Source organism: Anoplolepis gracilipes, chromosome 16 (genome assembly GCF_047496725.1).
Source record: "Anoplolepis gracilipes chromosome 16, ASM4749672v1, whole genome shotgun sequence".
In the NCBI taxonomy this organism is placed as follows: domain Eukaryota; kingdom Metazoa; phylum Arthropoda; class Insecta; order Hymenoptera; family Formicidae; genus Anoplolepis; species Anoplolepis gracilipes.
The window spans coordinates 1,805,808-1,823,981 of record NC_132985.1 but is presented as its reverse complement, the minus strand read 5'-3'; the positions used below and the strand labels follow the sequence as shown (position 1 = coordinate 1,823,981).

Sequence of the window (18,174 nt, the reverse complement as noted above, 5' to 3'; positions counted from 1 at the left end):
TATTATTCTGAGATTCAGATTGAGAATATTGCTGAACGTTATTCTAACCGTAAAAATTGATTTACTATAATTAATAAAATTAATAATTAATTAAATCTCATAAATAATATCATATCGCGATGATAAGAAGTCTCGATAAAAAATATGTATTTCGCATGATTTGTTTATTTAATTAAATAAGAATAGAAATGACAAGAATCAAAATTATAAATTATTGTTTTGTTGCAAACCTTCCGTCTGTAAATTTGTGAGAATAAAAATATTTAATGTTTTATTTGACAGGCTTTTACTTCAAAAAGAAGACATTTGGGTTTTAAGATAGTTTGTAGATAAATTAATTATTTTTAATTTTTAAAATTCTATTCATAAATTAAATAACTGAGATCAAAATTCATATTTTAATTTTTAACCATACTAATTAAATAGATCCAGAATTGAAATAATTTATGATAAATACACACACACACATACATATATATAATATTAAAATATTAAATTGTATTTAATAAATTAATTTTTGTAAGAATAATGCTAGGACAAAATAATAGAATAGGTATCTGTTTTTTTAGTTCTCTCGTTTTTTCTCTAGTATAAAAAGAGATAAACACACGTATAATATATAAAATTAATTAAATAATTACAAAGAGAGAAAGAATATTTATTTAATGTAACATGACAAATTTCTACAATGGCATAGATAATCTATAATTGTATTCCTAACAGTAAATTTCTACACATTTTTCATTATCAATTTACATTTAGTTATGTCTAATAAATATATATGCGTGTCTACAATAGAGATTTCTATTATTCACAAATAATTATTAACATCATTGACATAGTTTTCATTATAAAGTATGTTCATTATAATGAATGTAATAAGAGGAAATAGAATCATTATCAAGCGATTCCGAAATCTATAAAATAATAACATGGCAGTCGGTCTTGATCACGTATTGCACATTATTGTTTATATTCGTCTCGGCTTCGTTTCGTAATCGCGGTCGGTTTTCACGTTTTCGCGATTGCGATTTTGCATTGGATTCATATCCTGATTTCACGATTGTTTTCGAAGATCGTATCGACTTTTTGCCAACTAAATGGGATGTCTCTTAGCGTTAATCACTCAGTGAGAAATGATGGCTTGAGAAAAGTTGATGTCTATGTTTATTTGACATTTTTTCAACCATTATTTGTTACTGAGCGATCAACGTTTACACGTCTCAGTATGTATATGTATGTTCATGTGTAGAAAGATACATGTTTGCGCGTTAATATTGAGCTATGTTTGATAATAGATTATTGAGAACATGGTCTACTTCGGCAACAGGTTTCGATCGAAATCGATTACAGTTCGATCGATTGTTGGAATAAATCGTTCATGGGTCTTTTTTTTGCACCGTCTATCAGAAATATGTATCGCATTGAGAATGTTAACTAGAAGTCCGATTTTTGCTCGATAAAGAGGTCCGATCCATTTGGTAAATATTTAGTTTGTTAAACATTTATGAAATGGGTGTTCTCTCTTGATTCCTTCAATCGGTTTTATCTTCTTCGAACTTCTGTTAGAAGTTAAGTTCGAAGTTTGACTGTGAATTCCCGACTTGTTAACTCTAATTGTAAGTATGATTCTCTGATTTGAGAGTGCCGAATGTATGACGCGTAAAAATGCAGATGGGAGTGCTATTTAAAATATCGCGTATGTAAGATAACAGAACCTGACGACCCTGATAATCTGAGAGGAGGAAGAGGCTTAGGAAAGGCATCGAACAATGGTGGAAAAACCCTGTGGTGAGTAATTTGTTATTTGTATATTAATGATTTCCTAATTGCATACGCGTGATTTAAATTAAACAATTAATGGCGTAATTTAATTTTTTATTTATATGCTTTAAATAAAATATAAAATTTAATGATAATAATTTTATAATTGAATATTAAATTACGTAAAAAAAGACAGAAAAAGTTATTAAAAAGTTATAAAAAAATATTATTATTAAGTAAAAATTAAATTTATATTTATAATAAAATTTAATTTAATTATAAATATGTATATTATATTGTATAAGATTATATAATGTTATATTATTAAGATTGTATAAGATATATATTTAAGTTGCACTGTATGTATAATATTTGTATTTATTATAAATTTTTTGTAAAAATAACTCTGTCGTAAATTATACGAAATTGAAAAAATATGTAAAATAACACAAAATTCCACTAAAATTTCTCTTAATTGAGAGATATATAATCGATAAATTTATTAATGATTTTTTTGGTTGCGACTGTCTGCTATGTTCGATTTAAAAATTTCTAAATTTCATATTATATCATTAGACGCTTTGCGAACATTTTTGTGTAGTTCCATAGTAATAAATCATTTTGCATTAAATTTAAAATTGTGTTTTATATTAAATTTTGTATCCTATTTGTCATATAATTAATTCTACGTGTAACGTTTTTTATGGGCGGCGAGTTCCATACTTCCTCACTGGACCGACCGGTAGGAGATATGTATTGCATTTTCCCTCAATAAAAAAAAAAGAAAAAAATCTGAGAACTCAAAAAAAAGAATGTGTTGGACAAGAATGCATTATAATTGAAAACGAGAAGACAGTTACGGTTGCCTAAAATCCTAATAATAATAATAAAAATAATAATTTGTAATTATGTTATATTTTATAATTCATTATAATACATTGTTATATACATCATTATCATTAAAATATTATGCTGCTATGAAAACTCTATAGTAAAAAATTTTTATGAGAATGGAACATTTGAATATTTTATATAAAAAAAATATTTGAAATATTTTCCAAAGCCTGTATTTTTTTATCTTAATGTTTTATATATGTATAGATATAAAGAAAGATATTAGATATTTGGATTAATAAAAACTTTTTCTATGAGTTTTCTCTGCTATGAAGAATTAACTTTGCAGTGAGATTTGTTCGCGCTGTGATAAATTCGGTGTTCTGTTTCTTTGTCCAACTTCTTTTTTCTGTATCTTTATCTTTATGTTTAATTAGCAATAGTAAACAGTCCGAATAATTAAGTAACTTTACAATTAAAGATTTATAAAAAATGATATCTATATATACATATTTATTTTTTGGCACATATGCTTGACATGTGTAATCCATATTATTTTAGTTAATTTAATAGTTGCTAATGTTTACGTTCTTCTCTGGTATTCGCGACGATATTCAACCAGAAAAGTAGTGGTGCAAAACGTCAAATTTCTTTTCTAAACGTGATCGCAATCAGAATCAAGAAATTATTTATTACGATAATATATAATTAATGAGTAATTAATTTTTATAAATAATAAATAATTATATATATTGCGACGATAGTTCTCGAAGTGCATATTTCGCATAATAGAGTGGATTCATTATACAGCTATAAATAGTTACATACGTGAATAGAATTGAAGATCATCTTTCATATCTTGGTTGCCAGCAAAAATGCCAACAATAATGAACCGACTGTCCTTCGGAATTTCCGAATTCCAAAGATAAGAATGTAGAAAGTAGTATTTTAAACAATGCAAATGCATGACTCTCCTTAAATATGCATATATAATGCATATAACTGTTAATGCATCTTAAGAAATTTATACATTTTAAGATATATGTATATATAATATATGTATGTGTATAAATACATACATATGTATGTATATATACTCATATATTTTTTAAATTGGTTTTCTCAGAACGTTGAGCACGTTTTTCAGATTTACGAGAATTATTTTCAAGATGCAGAATATTAACATTTATGTAACTGATGACTTAGTGAGAGTTAAATATAATATATCAAATATTTCCTAGAAATTCTCATAAAATCTACATGTATAAACACGCACACAAAATCAGCAAGCAAAATCTATATATTGTAATTCATAGACGAGACGTAAGCAAATAGTTCTAATAATCCAAACATCACAGCTAGTTTTAATATAAAAATGTAGATACGCTGTAATAAACCTTGAGGATAAACATATGTTCGTCAATAAAATATTTTTTAGAAGATAGAAGAATTTTATATATTAAAGAGAGATTCCTCTCACTTGTGCGAATATAAATGCAGCAGACAAATCTATATTATTTTCAACGCTAAAAATCTTTTTTAGAAATTGTTTCTTGTGACACTAATTTTATTCATGTGTCTTATTAGAAGGAAAAAGAATCTCTAAATATTATCTAAAATTTTTTATGGTTCACGATTAGATTAATAAAACTATAAAGACACATATATGCTCAGGCACATATATATGTATTTATATATACAAGCATCAGTTTAATGAATTATAATTTCATCGACAATTATGATTACGTCAAAATTAGGGTTTTAATACTTATAACACTTTCTACATTCTTATAATCATGATATTTGTTGGCTTATATTAAAATTATTAAATATAAAAGGAATAAAAATCCTGCATTTATGCAATTTTGCATATAAATAGCAATATTTGTAATGCATGCGTATTTATAATTATTATTATTGTTAAGCCTCGTTTTTAAGGCCAAAAAATTTACAAATAGAAATTGCGAATTTTATTCTACATGTAATTGACACATTTCTGAAATTATATAGTTCTAACGAATTAATTTGCATTTAGAGAAACGTATCAAGTGAAAATTAGGCGCGATTATATTTATTATATATTCTGTTTGCTTTAAAAGTTGAATTTGTTTATATATATGTATGTATAAAATATACATATATGTATATTTTTTTATGTATTTATGTATATATATTTGCCCGATTGATATTTAATACGATAAAAATTACATTTTAATAGTTTGCTTTATAATTAATTATGCTTAATATGACTTTATATAATATAATGTTCAATATGATTGTGTACATTTTTAATTTAAGGATGTTGTAAAACTTGATAGAGGCATAACGCAATCAAAAGGTTTATCGTTGCGACAGCTATCGTATGGTAATTATCGACGTATAAATCCATCTATTGCTTAATTGTATGATAAAGCGGGAATAAAATGACCTGGTGTCGTTGACATTTTAATATGCATATATCAACTCTTTCTTGGTGAATGTAAATTTCAATATTTTTGTCTTTTTATGTAGAACACAAACAAGATAATGGTTGTAAAATGTAACAGCAATTATATAGTTATTATATGACACTTGATCAAGTTTGTGATGTATTATTTATTGATTATTAATTATTTGTATTAATCAAATAACGAAAGAGAGAAAGAGGTAAAGAAGGAGCAAATGACATAAAAAATTATTATATTAAATTTTAAATATAAACAATATAAAAATTTTTAAATATGCAATATATTATAAAAAATCTAGAATAATTATTACATCAAAATTAGTAAAAAAAATGAATTATATGTAACATTACTATACTATTGCAAATCCAATAGTGTAAATTTTAGATATTTAAGAAAATAACATTGTCCTAAAAATGATTTTAATGAGCCGTCATTTATCACACCATCATTAAACCGCTGTTTTTTTTAAATACGAGAAATTAATATTCCCTATCCAGCAATGCAATCAAAATTCCTATTTTTCAATCGCGCACGAATCCTTGAATCTCATGAAATTATCATTTTCAAACATTTGTCAACGACGCTCCACGATCAGGGACAAATACGGAGAGTCCTTCGACTGTTGCCATTCAGCATCCATCTTCGGTTGGTTCGGGCGGATTATTGGAATACCATGTATATCGATCTCATGGAATGCTTACTCTCTCACTCTTTTTTGAAATATTTCTCTTTCTCTCAATCTTCACTTATGTATATATAAACGAATTCTCTCGCGGATGTTTTGCCCTTGGCAATAATCGTCACACGATTAAATGTTCCCCCCACTAATCGGCATAAGAAATCCTATAAATACTCTCGGTAGTCTGTAGACGAAGAAGTTACCTTTCGGGATACGTTCCCGAATGAGACATGTATACTCGTTTTAAAGTGCCCGATTATTTTGATTTTTTTCTTCAATAATTATCGCGACAAAAGAAAAGTATGGTAAGTAGCAGTGCATCTTAAATCGTGGACTTAAGTGACATGAGAGAAAATAGATACGGACAATCGTGGGGATGGATGATGAACTTGAAAGAATTGCGAGTCCTTATACTATCCTTATACTGTCAGAGAAAGTGAAAAGTGAAATAAGTGATTTCATAAAGAATCATCTGCTCGAGTATCGAGGGCGAAAGATGGAACTTGTACAAACATACTTTTCACCGTTCATTGATCTTTTATGTCAATGTCCTAAAACTTTTAGAAATATCATTCTTAGAAATATTTATGTCGTTGTGCGAAACATACCGCTGCAATTGATAAAGACTCAAAAACTAAAAAGAAAAGGATGACATACATATTTGAAAAAAATAATGAAAATCAGCGTAAAAAGGAGAATGTTAGTCATAAATATATTATACAAATTTGCCAAGAAAAATTACTACTTGTCGCTGATTTTCATTATTTTTTCCAAATATGTATGTCATCCTTTTCTTTTTAATTTTTTATCTTATTTGATACAATTTCTTTTATAAATTCTTTTAGGGTATTTTATTTTAATTAAACTATAAATTAATATTTTTTCTTTAGGTAAAATAAATACTTTATTATATTTTTGCTTCTTGATATTTAATATTTCATCTCAAAGACATATTCTATTAATTTTTAATATAGTAAATTCTTTTAATCTTTATAAAAAATTTTCTGTATGAATATACTGCCACTTTTATTATGTATATTATGTATATTTGTTGAGATATTTGAACATTTCAAGATCAGAATTTATTGTGCTAATACAATAAAAATATCGAGTGTACGGATGCAACACTGCACATGGTTTTTTTCATGACAATTAAATAGAAAGACAGTTCTTGTAGAAAACCAACTTCTGCAGCAGTATATTATGGATTATCTGCTATAGTTTCTTAATTCAACATTTTTTTCAGCCAACAAATGTTTTTTGAAATATTGTCTTTTCTCTTATAGTAAACAAAGTTTTTTTATACTAGAGATTTAAAAAATATATAGCTACTCAACTGGTTTTCTTGTATAAGTAAAAAAGAATGCAATAAGAGACTGAGAATTAAGAATTTGAAATAAATGTGTCAAAGTTAAATTAAAGATACTTATTTTTCTTTGTTAACTGTATTACAAATTTTTCTGTAATTATGAAAATAACTAATAATTAAAAGAGTATAAAACTTTATATTAAAAAGTAGATTAAATAACTTTGATTTAATTAATAGATAGAAGAAAGACTCTTTTCTTGCTTTGTAAATATTTTTTGTAAGTATAATTTTGATTGTGTAAAACTATTTTGAAATGCAGCAACATATTTAATTAATAAATCATACTTAAAAGTTTATTAAAAATATGACTGTATATATATACATTCTCTTTTTGTGTAATAATAAAAGTTTAAAAAAAAACGGCATCTCCGTAACTGATTTGTCAATTTTATTTACTTTTATTTTTATAAAAATATCTTTTTTTTTCACAAATGCTAAAACATTTTATGTAAATGAAATATATCATTATCATCAATCTCCTTTCTTGTAAAATTTATTTTACGATGTTTGCAGATTCGTAAATTATTTCAAAACAATCTTGCATCGATGACGCAAACACTATCGCAGGGAAAGACCGCATGTATAATTATCATATTTCTACAATTTCCAACGATTAAATTACAATAGTAAAATATCTAGTTTTGCTTAATACATAAATTAACATAAAAATGCTTCTCTAATTTAATAATGATGTTGCATTTTCACTAAATAAAATCGCGTAATTTTGCTTACATTAAAATTCATCAAATTGTTTGACATAAATGTCAATAAAGTCTTAAACATCTTGTAGTGTAATATAATTCTGTGTCTTCTTATTAGTCTCATTGTCAGATATGTCAAAATTAGAATACGTATTTTACCAATTTGCGATTTAGCATGATTTATGCAAATTAGATTCAGTATCAAAGATACTGAAATTAATAGCAATATTTTGGACATTTTAATTTGTGTATTATTAACTCTCACAACGTCTTCGTAATAGATTGTCAATTAAATGTAATGTCGATATTTAACGAGTAGGTAATTAGATTAGATTAATATCGAGAAGTAGAATTAGTTAAATTAATACGCAATTTTTTTGTATTAATAAGATGTACAATTGATATTCCTATTGAAATCTTTTATAGAGCTAAAGATAGGCGATAGAATTAGGGTAACGGCTCTATTAATTAATATTATTTAATTAATATTTAAGTAATAAATCATACTTAAAAGTTTATTAAACATATGACTATATATATATATATATATATATATATATTATATATATTTTCTTTTAGTGTAATAATAAAAGTTTTAAGAAGAACGGCATCCTCTGATAACTGACTTGTCAACTTATTTACTTTCATTTTTATAAAAATATCTTTAAATATCTAATTATTTAATTAATTTTATTTAATATGTATAAATTAATGCTCATTAATGCGAAAAAAACATATATACGAAAAATGATACCATTGGATTACCGAACATTAATTAATGAAAAAAATTATACAATATATTCCATGTTTGCAAATGTTTCATGGTCATTATTATCATATTATATATATAGCTCATGATCAAGATGCGTTATATATAATAAAATCATTGTAAATGAGACGTAAGAGACTATCGCAGAGAAACAATCTTCGATTTATTACGAGCGCATATGTAAATCCATTAATTGTATTATAAAAAAAAGAGTAAAAAACGCGTTTTAATTATTTTCATTGTACTTAGGATAATTATTCAAATATTGTAATAAAAAAAATATATGTTTAATAATATTATATTTATATAATATTGAATTCTGATTGTATAAACATAATGCGTATAAAATATAATAAAAAAGGAAATATTTAATATGAACACTAACAATAAGTTAGTTATTTCATCGATTATAATAAAAGTTACGTTACAGCGGAAATTGCTGTGGGTGGCCATTCTAGTGGCTGTGCTCTCCACGTATCATGCAGATGCAAATAAGAGAAGCAAACATGCGATAGATAATAATGATCCAAATCAAGACCTACAGCCACCATTAAATTCTCTTTTGTAAGTATGTTCAAGCATCTTAAAATGTGAATACTTTTGTACAATACTATTAGTCTAATTAAATTTATTCTTAAAAGCATCTTTATTTGTAATTGTGATTAATTAACTTAATAATAAATAATAATTTTTTATCAAATATTACACACACACATACACATATTCGTAAGCTATAATTATGTTAACAGAAAAAGACAAGATGCTATAATAATTAAGTCGATCTTTCCGGGATACAATTATACGACTCCAAAACCGAAAGGCTATGTTTATACTCGAGGTAAAGGATATGTTTATGTAACCCCGACAGTTACGCTATCGACCCCGACTACGCCATCAACAAAAGTGTATGTATATATTTTATAACTCCAAATATTATATTATTTAATTTTTATATTTTATGTTATTATATTTCCTCTAACGTCAATTATAAAATTTTATATGTAGCCAAATAAAAATTATATGTTATTGCGTCCTAATCATCTATCGTCACTCATCGATCAACTATTCAATCATATGTAATGATCTAACATTTGATTATTTATAATGACAATACGATCGATACTATTTACTATGATAATGTGATAGTGTAAATAATGATTCATCTCTTTAAAATATATTTTATTTATGCAGTCTATCTATCTTTTTGTCAAATGCTCTTATCGGTTTATTTCCAGCGTCTTAAGTATCATCATTTAAAGAGGTTGAATTATAAGTATAATAAAAAATCTTTTTTGTCAGGTCTACACCAGGAACTACTTATTTACCACCGACAACTATAATTACAACTACAACTACCACAACAACTACCACTACACCTAAACCCACCACTACACCATCTACTACACCGTTCAACCCGACTTATCTACCCCCGCATAAACGAACATATCTTCCACCACCTCCGATAACATACATACCAGTGAGGCCAAAACCGGTGACACCTCCACCACCCAAATACAGCAGCGTACCAACGATTCGAACAACAACAAAACCTCTGCCGTCTTATGCCAGACCAGCTTCACCACCGACCACACCGCCGTCTACGCCAGCCAGACCTTTCGGATACGAATACCTACCTCCTAAGGAATATCTACCCGCCTTCGAATACGGCAAACGATGAAAGTTGATAACGCAATTAATTTAATGACCATTGTCGATCAGTGAAATGCGCGAATCTTAAATATTAATAATGTTAATATTAATAATAAAAATATTATTTGATGACCAATGTGGTAACGCTAAGTCTAAACATGGAAACAAATAAACATTTTTGTAAAAATACTATTTACATGCACAGCTTCCTATCATAATATAAAATATATCTTTCGACAGTAATATGAACAGAAAAATAAAACCATATATTTAAGATTTAATACAGCATAAATATTATAACATATAATATATAAATATTATATATGTATATTATAAATATATAATAATAATATAAATATTATATTAATATATAATATATAATAAATATAATATTATATTATATGTAATATTAGATCGAAAGAATTCAACCATTAAATCGAGAAAAAAATAATAAATAGACATAACTAATAAGTAGACATAAAGGAGAAAGGTCAATAATAAGACCCGATTTTGGGCCTCTCAGAATTGCGTTGTAACTGATCAGAATTACTTCTTAATACATAAGAAACTAAATTTAGTTAATTTTAGTCTAAACGAACATGTTCAACGTACTCGTTATTCTGTTTAAAAGTTCGTATTTATGGATATTTTGTCTAATATTACACAACTTGCCTGAAAATCTTAAATGTTATATTGAACATTATTAATATCATAAATTAAAATTATTTTTAATTAGTAAAGTAAGGGCTCTTGATATTATAATAATATAAAAGAAATATTTAGCATAAGAGAAATTACATTTAAATAGACAAATTATTTATAATAAATCATAGAATATATAAGGGAGTAAAATCGCAACTGTTTATAATGATAATACTACTATCGGGCGAACGTTTCAATCAGATCTTTCTGATCATCTTTAGCGCAGAATATAAATATCAAAGTCAATAATTAGGATATAAATATAAAAGATAATTATAAAACTATCAACTTATTCGCATAGTGAGAAATTATATGAACGTTCAACATGCACGTGGGAAAGATCTGTGAATAATGTTCTGTGAATTGTAGTTGATTTGTAATGATACTTAAGTTAATCCGTATAATTTGTTGATATTATGCGCTTCTCGTTGGTTCGTTAGTCAATAGGTACGCTCCATAATTAGTTAGTATAATGAAGAACTTTTTGTCATAGTATGAAATATAAAAGATTGTTATATATTTATGTAGTAAGATAAAATTTAAAATCATTTTTATACGTAAAATTAATGATGTTAATGAAATACGGATATCAAATAGTGCACGCATACGCACCTGGTCGCAAAACCGTGAAAAATGAGTACTTTTCATTGTATTGAATTTATAAGATATATGCAAAAAGATGTGACTTTGATAATCTAGCAGATTATATATTATAATTAAATCAGGCTCTTATCGAAAAAATATGGCCCTTCTTCCCTTTCTTTCTCTCTTGCTCCATTTGCTTTATTCCTCGAGAATAAAATGTATTTTCGGATGATCTCATGAATTAATTATAATACATAATTTGCTAGATCATCCAAGTCACATTTTTTTGCACCTCATAGATTCAATACAATGAAAAATATTCATTTGTCACAGTTTTGCGACCAGGTGTATGTGCACTATCTGACGTATTTCACTGACATCATCAATTTTACGTATAAAAATGATTTTAAATTATGATATTAATGATGTCCAATATAATATTTAAGATTTTCAGGCGAGTTGTGTAATCTTATACAAAATATTCATAAGTACGAATTTTTGTTTAAACAATAAATACTTATTAATACGTTGAACATGTTCGTTTAGTGTAAAATTAGTTAAATTTTTAATTTCTTACGTATTAAAAAATAATTCTGATGAGTTACAACGAAATCCTGAGGGGCCCAAAATCGGGCTTTATTGACCCTTCACCTTTCTAAAGCACTGTAATTTCTAAACAGAAATTTTTTAATGACAAGTTGGGTATATTCAAAATAACAATAAAATATTATCCTTGTTCTTATGTAGTGAATTGGGAAAGTTCAAATGAATTGGGAAAGACACTAACAATAATAAGCAGAGAGTACACCATGGTAATAGCTTGTATGTTGTATATATTCTAGAATATACAACATAGTTAATATCTTAGCTATTGAAGTGCCGAATAGTATAATATTTCAATAAAATTACGAAAATTAAACTTATGTTATCTTATAATACTTATTAAGTTATAATTAATATATAACAGAATGGAGGTAACTTTATTAATGTTTATTTTAGGATGAATTTACTTTAGAGTTTATTTTAAAATGTTTCTGTTTCTTTTGTCGTATTAATAATTTAATATTCTCATTATTATAAAACTAAGATGTTTATATAATACATAAAATACATAATAATGGGAAACAGAAAAAAATAAAATTTTAAAGATACTTTAAAGATATTTTGATGCAATCGAGATAAAAAAACATTTGATGTCATACATATCTTGTCAAAAAAATTAATTAATTCTCATATAGTTATAAATGATTGAAGACCTTATATTTTTTTCGTCCCGCCAGAAAAATGGATTGGCAACTCTCTCTTTCTCTTTCTCTCTCTCTCTCTTTCTCTCTCTCTCTCTCTCTTTCTCTCTTTCTCTCTCTGTTTCTTTGGTTATGTCCTTTGGAATTTCCGACTTTTTATGAATTCAGGAATGTGGAAAGTAATATTTAAACTATTTACGTAAATGCCAGTGTACATGATAATTTTTAAATGCACATAAATTATTATTAATACATCTTAATTGCAACGTTTTAGTTTTTATCCTTTTTTAATGTAATTTTATTTTAATAATTTAAAAATTTCTTAAATTTTATTTAAAGCTTTAGGTGCATAACAATTTAATAAATGTTTACAATATTAAAATATTGAATTACATTAAAAAAGATTATATATATATATGTGTATAAAATTTGACTGTTTCGAATTTTAAGCGACTTCAAAATGGCGAAAAGCACTTTTGATTAAAATATGCGAGATTAATCTTAATCTTTATCAAATATCTTTAAAAAAATCAAATTTGTATTTAAATTCATAGAAATTCATAAAACTTTTATTTTTCAACAATGAAATTACCTGACGAAATTTATAATTCACGAGACGAGAAATAGTTACTTTAATCATAAGATCAAGGTTGCTGCAGTTAATTTTAATATGAAAATATAAATCTGTAAAAAAAAACGCATAATCAAAAATTAATCCTGAGGCTAAAAATGAACACTTGCTAATAACATTTTCTATCGGCTAATTATTTTCCAATCGAAATTTATATATCGATTACCTTCTTTTTCATGAAAAATGTAAACTGCAACCATATTTATATTAATTTTTACATATTTATATTAATTTTAAAAACCTTTTCAAGAATTGTTTAGGAATTTAAATAAAAAGCGTGAGTAAAATATATATCAATTACGAGACACAGTCACTTAGCATTATGCAAATATATGTTTATGGACACATGCAAATTTGAATAATTCATAAGTAATATTTCGTACTACACCAATGAAGTTTTATTCACGGTTGATAAGGAGTGAAGATAATCAATGGTTTTACCATAGCTGGTCTTAATGAAGTCGGTAGTTTAGAAGCGCAACTAAATTAACCGATAATGAAGCGTTTGCGAAAAATCGGTCTTTATCGTTACACGAAACACATCGTAAATCTTTCTTGCATTTGCTGACAATTGTAAGAAGGCTTATTTCGATTGCACAAGAGAACTCCGTGTCGCCTAAAGATCAAAATTAATTAAAAAATATAAACTTTCATAAAAAAAGATCTTTATTTACGGCATATGCATATATCTCTGAAAATATTTTCTTTTTAAATAAATAAAAATTGCAGTGCGCTTTATCGTATTTATTGGTTTTTTGTCTAGTATTTCTTTGACAATTTATCCGATAAAAACAATCAAGCTCGCTCGGGCAACAATCATGACCTTTTCTACGATTGTATCCAGCTCTTTCATTCAGTGGAAAATCAAATACTAAGTGAAAGGTTAATATCACCGAGAAGCAAACTTCATTCATAGATAATTGCAATGCCATGGTTGTTATCTATCGTTTGCAGTCAGATCGATAACAATAGAAAACCGTCAATATACAAGTATTAATCAAAAAAATTGTTTCAATTAAGCCAAGAAGATTGCCAGCAGCGACGATTTAAGGCCACGTGAAACATGATTTTGACCTTTATATGATTGTACACTAAAACGATTAAATGCGATAAGAGAACAAAAGAGAGAATTGCATTTCTGCGTGGTGAATTGCTACTAAAATATAAATATCAAAACAATTTTGGATTAATAAATTTAATTATTATTAACAACTATCACTTTTTTTAATTTGGGAAAGTCCACAGATAAAATCTTTTTTTACACAATCGATATTCGCGATTCTAAAATCATCAAGAGTAGCGAATTAATTCGATGAGAAAAACATCGAACGAAGAATGTGCGATCTGTTTGATCGCGATTATATTTATATTTATGTCGTTTACATTAAAAATTCATTAAACTTTGTAATTTTTCATATATTTGTCTGGCGTGCTTGATACTTTAGGTATAAAATTAACATTTTGACATTTTGCTTCATTCTTAATATGATTTTTTTATTTAACAAAGTTCTTAGAAAATTTGTCAAAAGTTATTTTTGAAAGAAATATATCCTGGTGATAAATCTGGCGATACGGAAAGTTTATCTTTGTTTTTTATAAGCGAGAACTACATCGGTATTGTAAACGTTATAAATTATATTGACGCTATAAATTATATTGACGCAGAAACGAAAGAGGATGCAACATTTAAAGACATATAAACTTCATCGCCAAAATAATTTCTAAAAAAACATTCCTACATAATTGGAATATAACATTCTGTGCGAATTTGTACGTGTTTTCAAAATACTGAAAAGTGAAGAGTTTGTCGTTGACTTTTAATTATTGCTATATTTATAAATTGGAAAATAATTAAAAGAAATAATTAATGTACTAATAGATGACACTTTTAATGCGATATAAAAGTTACGTGCATTCGAAACATAAAGAATTTACATCGTTGAGTTTTAGCTGTCATGTATGTCACATATAAAAAAACTGATTAGTTATCAAATGTATTAGGTTGTGAATTTTAATTAAATATTTAATAACTATTGCCATATTTGATAAAAAGATTAAATTAAGATTTTTTTATTCGTTTATACGTATAATTTTATTATTGAATATTTAATTGATTTAATTATTGTATAACCGAATTTCTAGTTAAAGTAATTTAATATTTTAATAACAATTATTAAATATTTAATATCTGTCACCAAATGCTTGATGAATAATCGAATATATAATAAGTATTACTCTAAATCATTCAATTTAACTTTAGATGTTCCCTCTTTCTCTCTCTCTCTCTCTCTTTTTCTCTCTAACACTATCCACTCATACTTTAAAGGATCTGAAGTCGATTTCACAAACACTTGTGAAGCGCGTCCAAGTATATTTTCTAAGAAGTTTATCTAATACATTTAACACGTTTTGAGAGTTGATTGTTTCTCACAAGAATTGTATATTACAGATATTTAACAACCTAGTAGGGTCTTCAATTTTTCGAAAGTACCGCAATCGATTTCTAGCTATCTCGAAAGATGCGTGAAATCCGCGAAAACTGAAGATTCTTTACATGATTATTACTCGCTCAACAGTTAGCAAACAGTAGTTATTTACGCTAAGTACTTGCGCCACTGACACTAAACTTTTATTGGACCCCATAGTAGCCGGTGCAGAACCACGTGCAATGCAAACCAGCGAAGCTCGCGTAATGTTTGCGTTAACCCGTCGAGTATCATTGTGCCTAAGCATCCCGGACCCGACGAGTTTATAAGACCGAAGAAGAGACATTAATGTTTCTCTTTCTTGCGCAATAAAAAAGTCTGTTAGTTTTCTCTCGCATATGAAAAGTCGCTATCATGTAAAATGCATCGTTTACATTCAGGTACAAGGGTGAGATAGTAAGAGATGAAGTAAATCAAAAAATGTATCAGAAATATTATGTTAATGAATGTAGATAAAACATAATAGAATTTTCTGCGTTAAAAAAATTTTATCATATTGCACGTATTACAAAATATCGACATAGATAAATCAAAGTACGCACGAGTCGAGTAATTTCATACATCTAATTTACATAATTTTATTTCATTAAAGAAATGCAGAGAAAATAAAGGAAAGAAAAATATATAATATATGAAATATGTTTGAACTAAACGTATTAAATAATCTTTAGTTCACTCTGGAAACGCGACTATGGTCCTTACATTTTCATGACGATGCGAGAAATTGCTGGAAGACCATCAAAATGTTGCTAACAACTTTCATCGATCTAGTGGTCGTAAATCGATTAGTCTTACATCACGCGCGGTTTATAATATTTTTGCATAATATTTAAATATCAATAATATTACAAGTCACAAGTACACATTTCGCGATTACTTAGCTTTTTAAATCGATCATTAAATTCGATCGGATTTGTCAAAATCTGTATTACGTTTACATTAACAGAATCGATAAAGGTAACCATATGTGATTAGCTACATTTTTGCAATAGTAGGATAAAATACTTTTAAACGATCGATTGTTTACAACTTACTGTGTGAAGCTTAGCAATATTTTTACTTTGAAATACTTTGAATTCGTTTTAGAAGTTAATAAAAATATACAACAAACTGTTGCATAACACAATCCCGAAGTTTATCGTTGCATCAACTACTGAAAGATAATTATCGATTTGAATATCTACATACACATGTACCTTTTCGTTTCTTAATTATATCCTCTGAATATAAATTCAGGCTTAATGTCGTTGATATTTTGGTACATACATATGTGTTCATCAAATTTATTTTATTGAATCACGGAACAAGTTTCAACATTCTGGGTTTTTCTATACAGTACGTAAAAAAATGAAGTTGCGAAATGTTATATCAGAAATTACCCGTTATCATATAATCAAATGCAAATTGATTCATTTATGTAGCCTTTAACCTTTGGCCTATTTAGCCTTTAATTGTATATATTTGATATGTGAAAAATGATCGATTTTATATCAAATTTTAAATTTTAAATTAAACAATAGAAAAAATTCTAAAAATTCTAAAAATTCTTTAAATTAAACAATAAAAAATCTCTAGTAACTTAATTTTTCTCAACAAAATTATATACTCAAAAAAATTAATATTTTATATATATAATATTACATTACATACTGTTGTGACCACTGATTAGATCTTAAACTCTTTGATCTTTGACTCTTAATATACAGTATAAATCTTACATAAAAAATACATAAATTCTTAAAACACTCGAGACCACATTTTACATATTCTACTAGAATAACATTGTCGTAAAGTTCGTTTCAACGAGACGCTATTTATCACGCCGTTACCGAACTCGCATTTTTTTAACATTCGAGAAACTCGTATGCATCATCCGGTTAATCATTTTGGATCACGATATCGATATTTCTCTATATATTTCACTCACCTATCCTTGAGTCTCACGAAATAATGATCTTTGGGTCTCTTTGTCAGCCGCGCACAGAAATAGAATCGTTTGCCATTCAGTGTCTATCATTCGGTAAGACCATTCAAATATCGCGAAATAACTTCGTCCTTCTCACGAGATGCTCATAATCTCACTTTCTCTCTTTTTTTCTCTTTATGTTCTTTTCTGTCTTCCTCTGGCTTTTTATCTCCCTCTATCTTTCCTTTCCAACGCCCCTTTCCAAACCCCACCTGTGCATATGCGTGAAAGAAAACAGAATTACAGCATCCTCCAGCGGACATCTCACGCTGGCAATAATCCTGTACCGCACGTTCCGTCCTCCCCACCAGCTGATCAAGTAAATCCTATAAATGCTCTTGGTTGCC

The 18,174-nt window shown here is 26.8% G+C and overlaps 1 protein-coding gene across 1 annotated transcript; it reads left to right on the top strand.

Moving 5' to 3' along the window:
• Nucleotides 1-5,900: 5,900 nt before the first annotated feature.
• On the top strand, nt 5,901-10,399 carry LOC140674520 (uncharacterized). The gene is made up of 4 exons (XM_072908109.1): nt 5,901-6,029; nt 8,994-9,127; nt 9,313-9,468; nt 9,863-10,399. The coding sequence occupies exons 1-4, from the start codon at nt 6,027-6,029 to the stop codon at nt 10,239-10,241; spliced, it is 672 nt and encodes a 223-aa protein (XP_072764210.1). The 5' UTR covers nt 5,901-6,026; the 3' UTR covers nt 10,242-10,399.
• The last annotated feature ends 7,775 nt before the right edge of the window (nt 10,400-18,174 follow it).

Bases quoted from the DNA above. Each gene is read 5' to 3' on its own strand.
- LOC140674520 (XM_072908109.1), top strand. The intron at 9,128-9,312 runs GTAAGTATGTTC...TTATGTTAACAG, and splicing joins CCACCATTAAATTCTCTTTT to AAAAAGACAAGATGCTATAA. The intron at 9,469-9,862 runs GTATGTATATAT...CTTTTTTGTCAG, and splicing joins ACTACGCCATCAACAAAAGT to GTCTACACCAGGAACTACTT.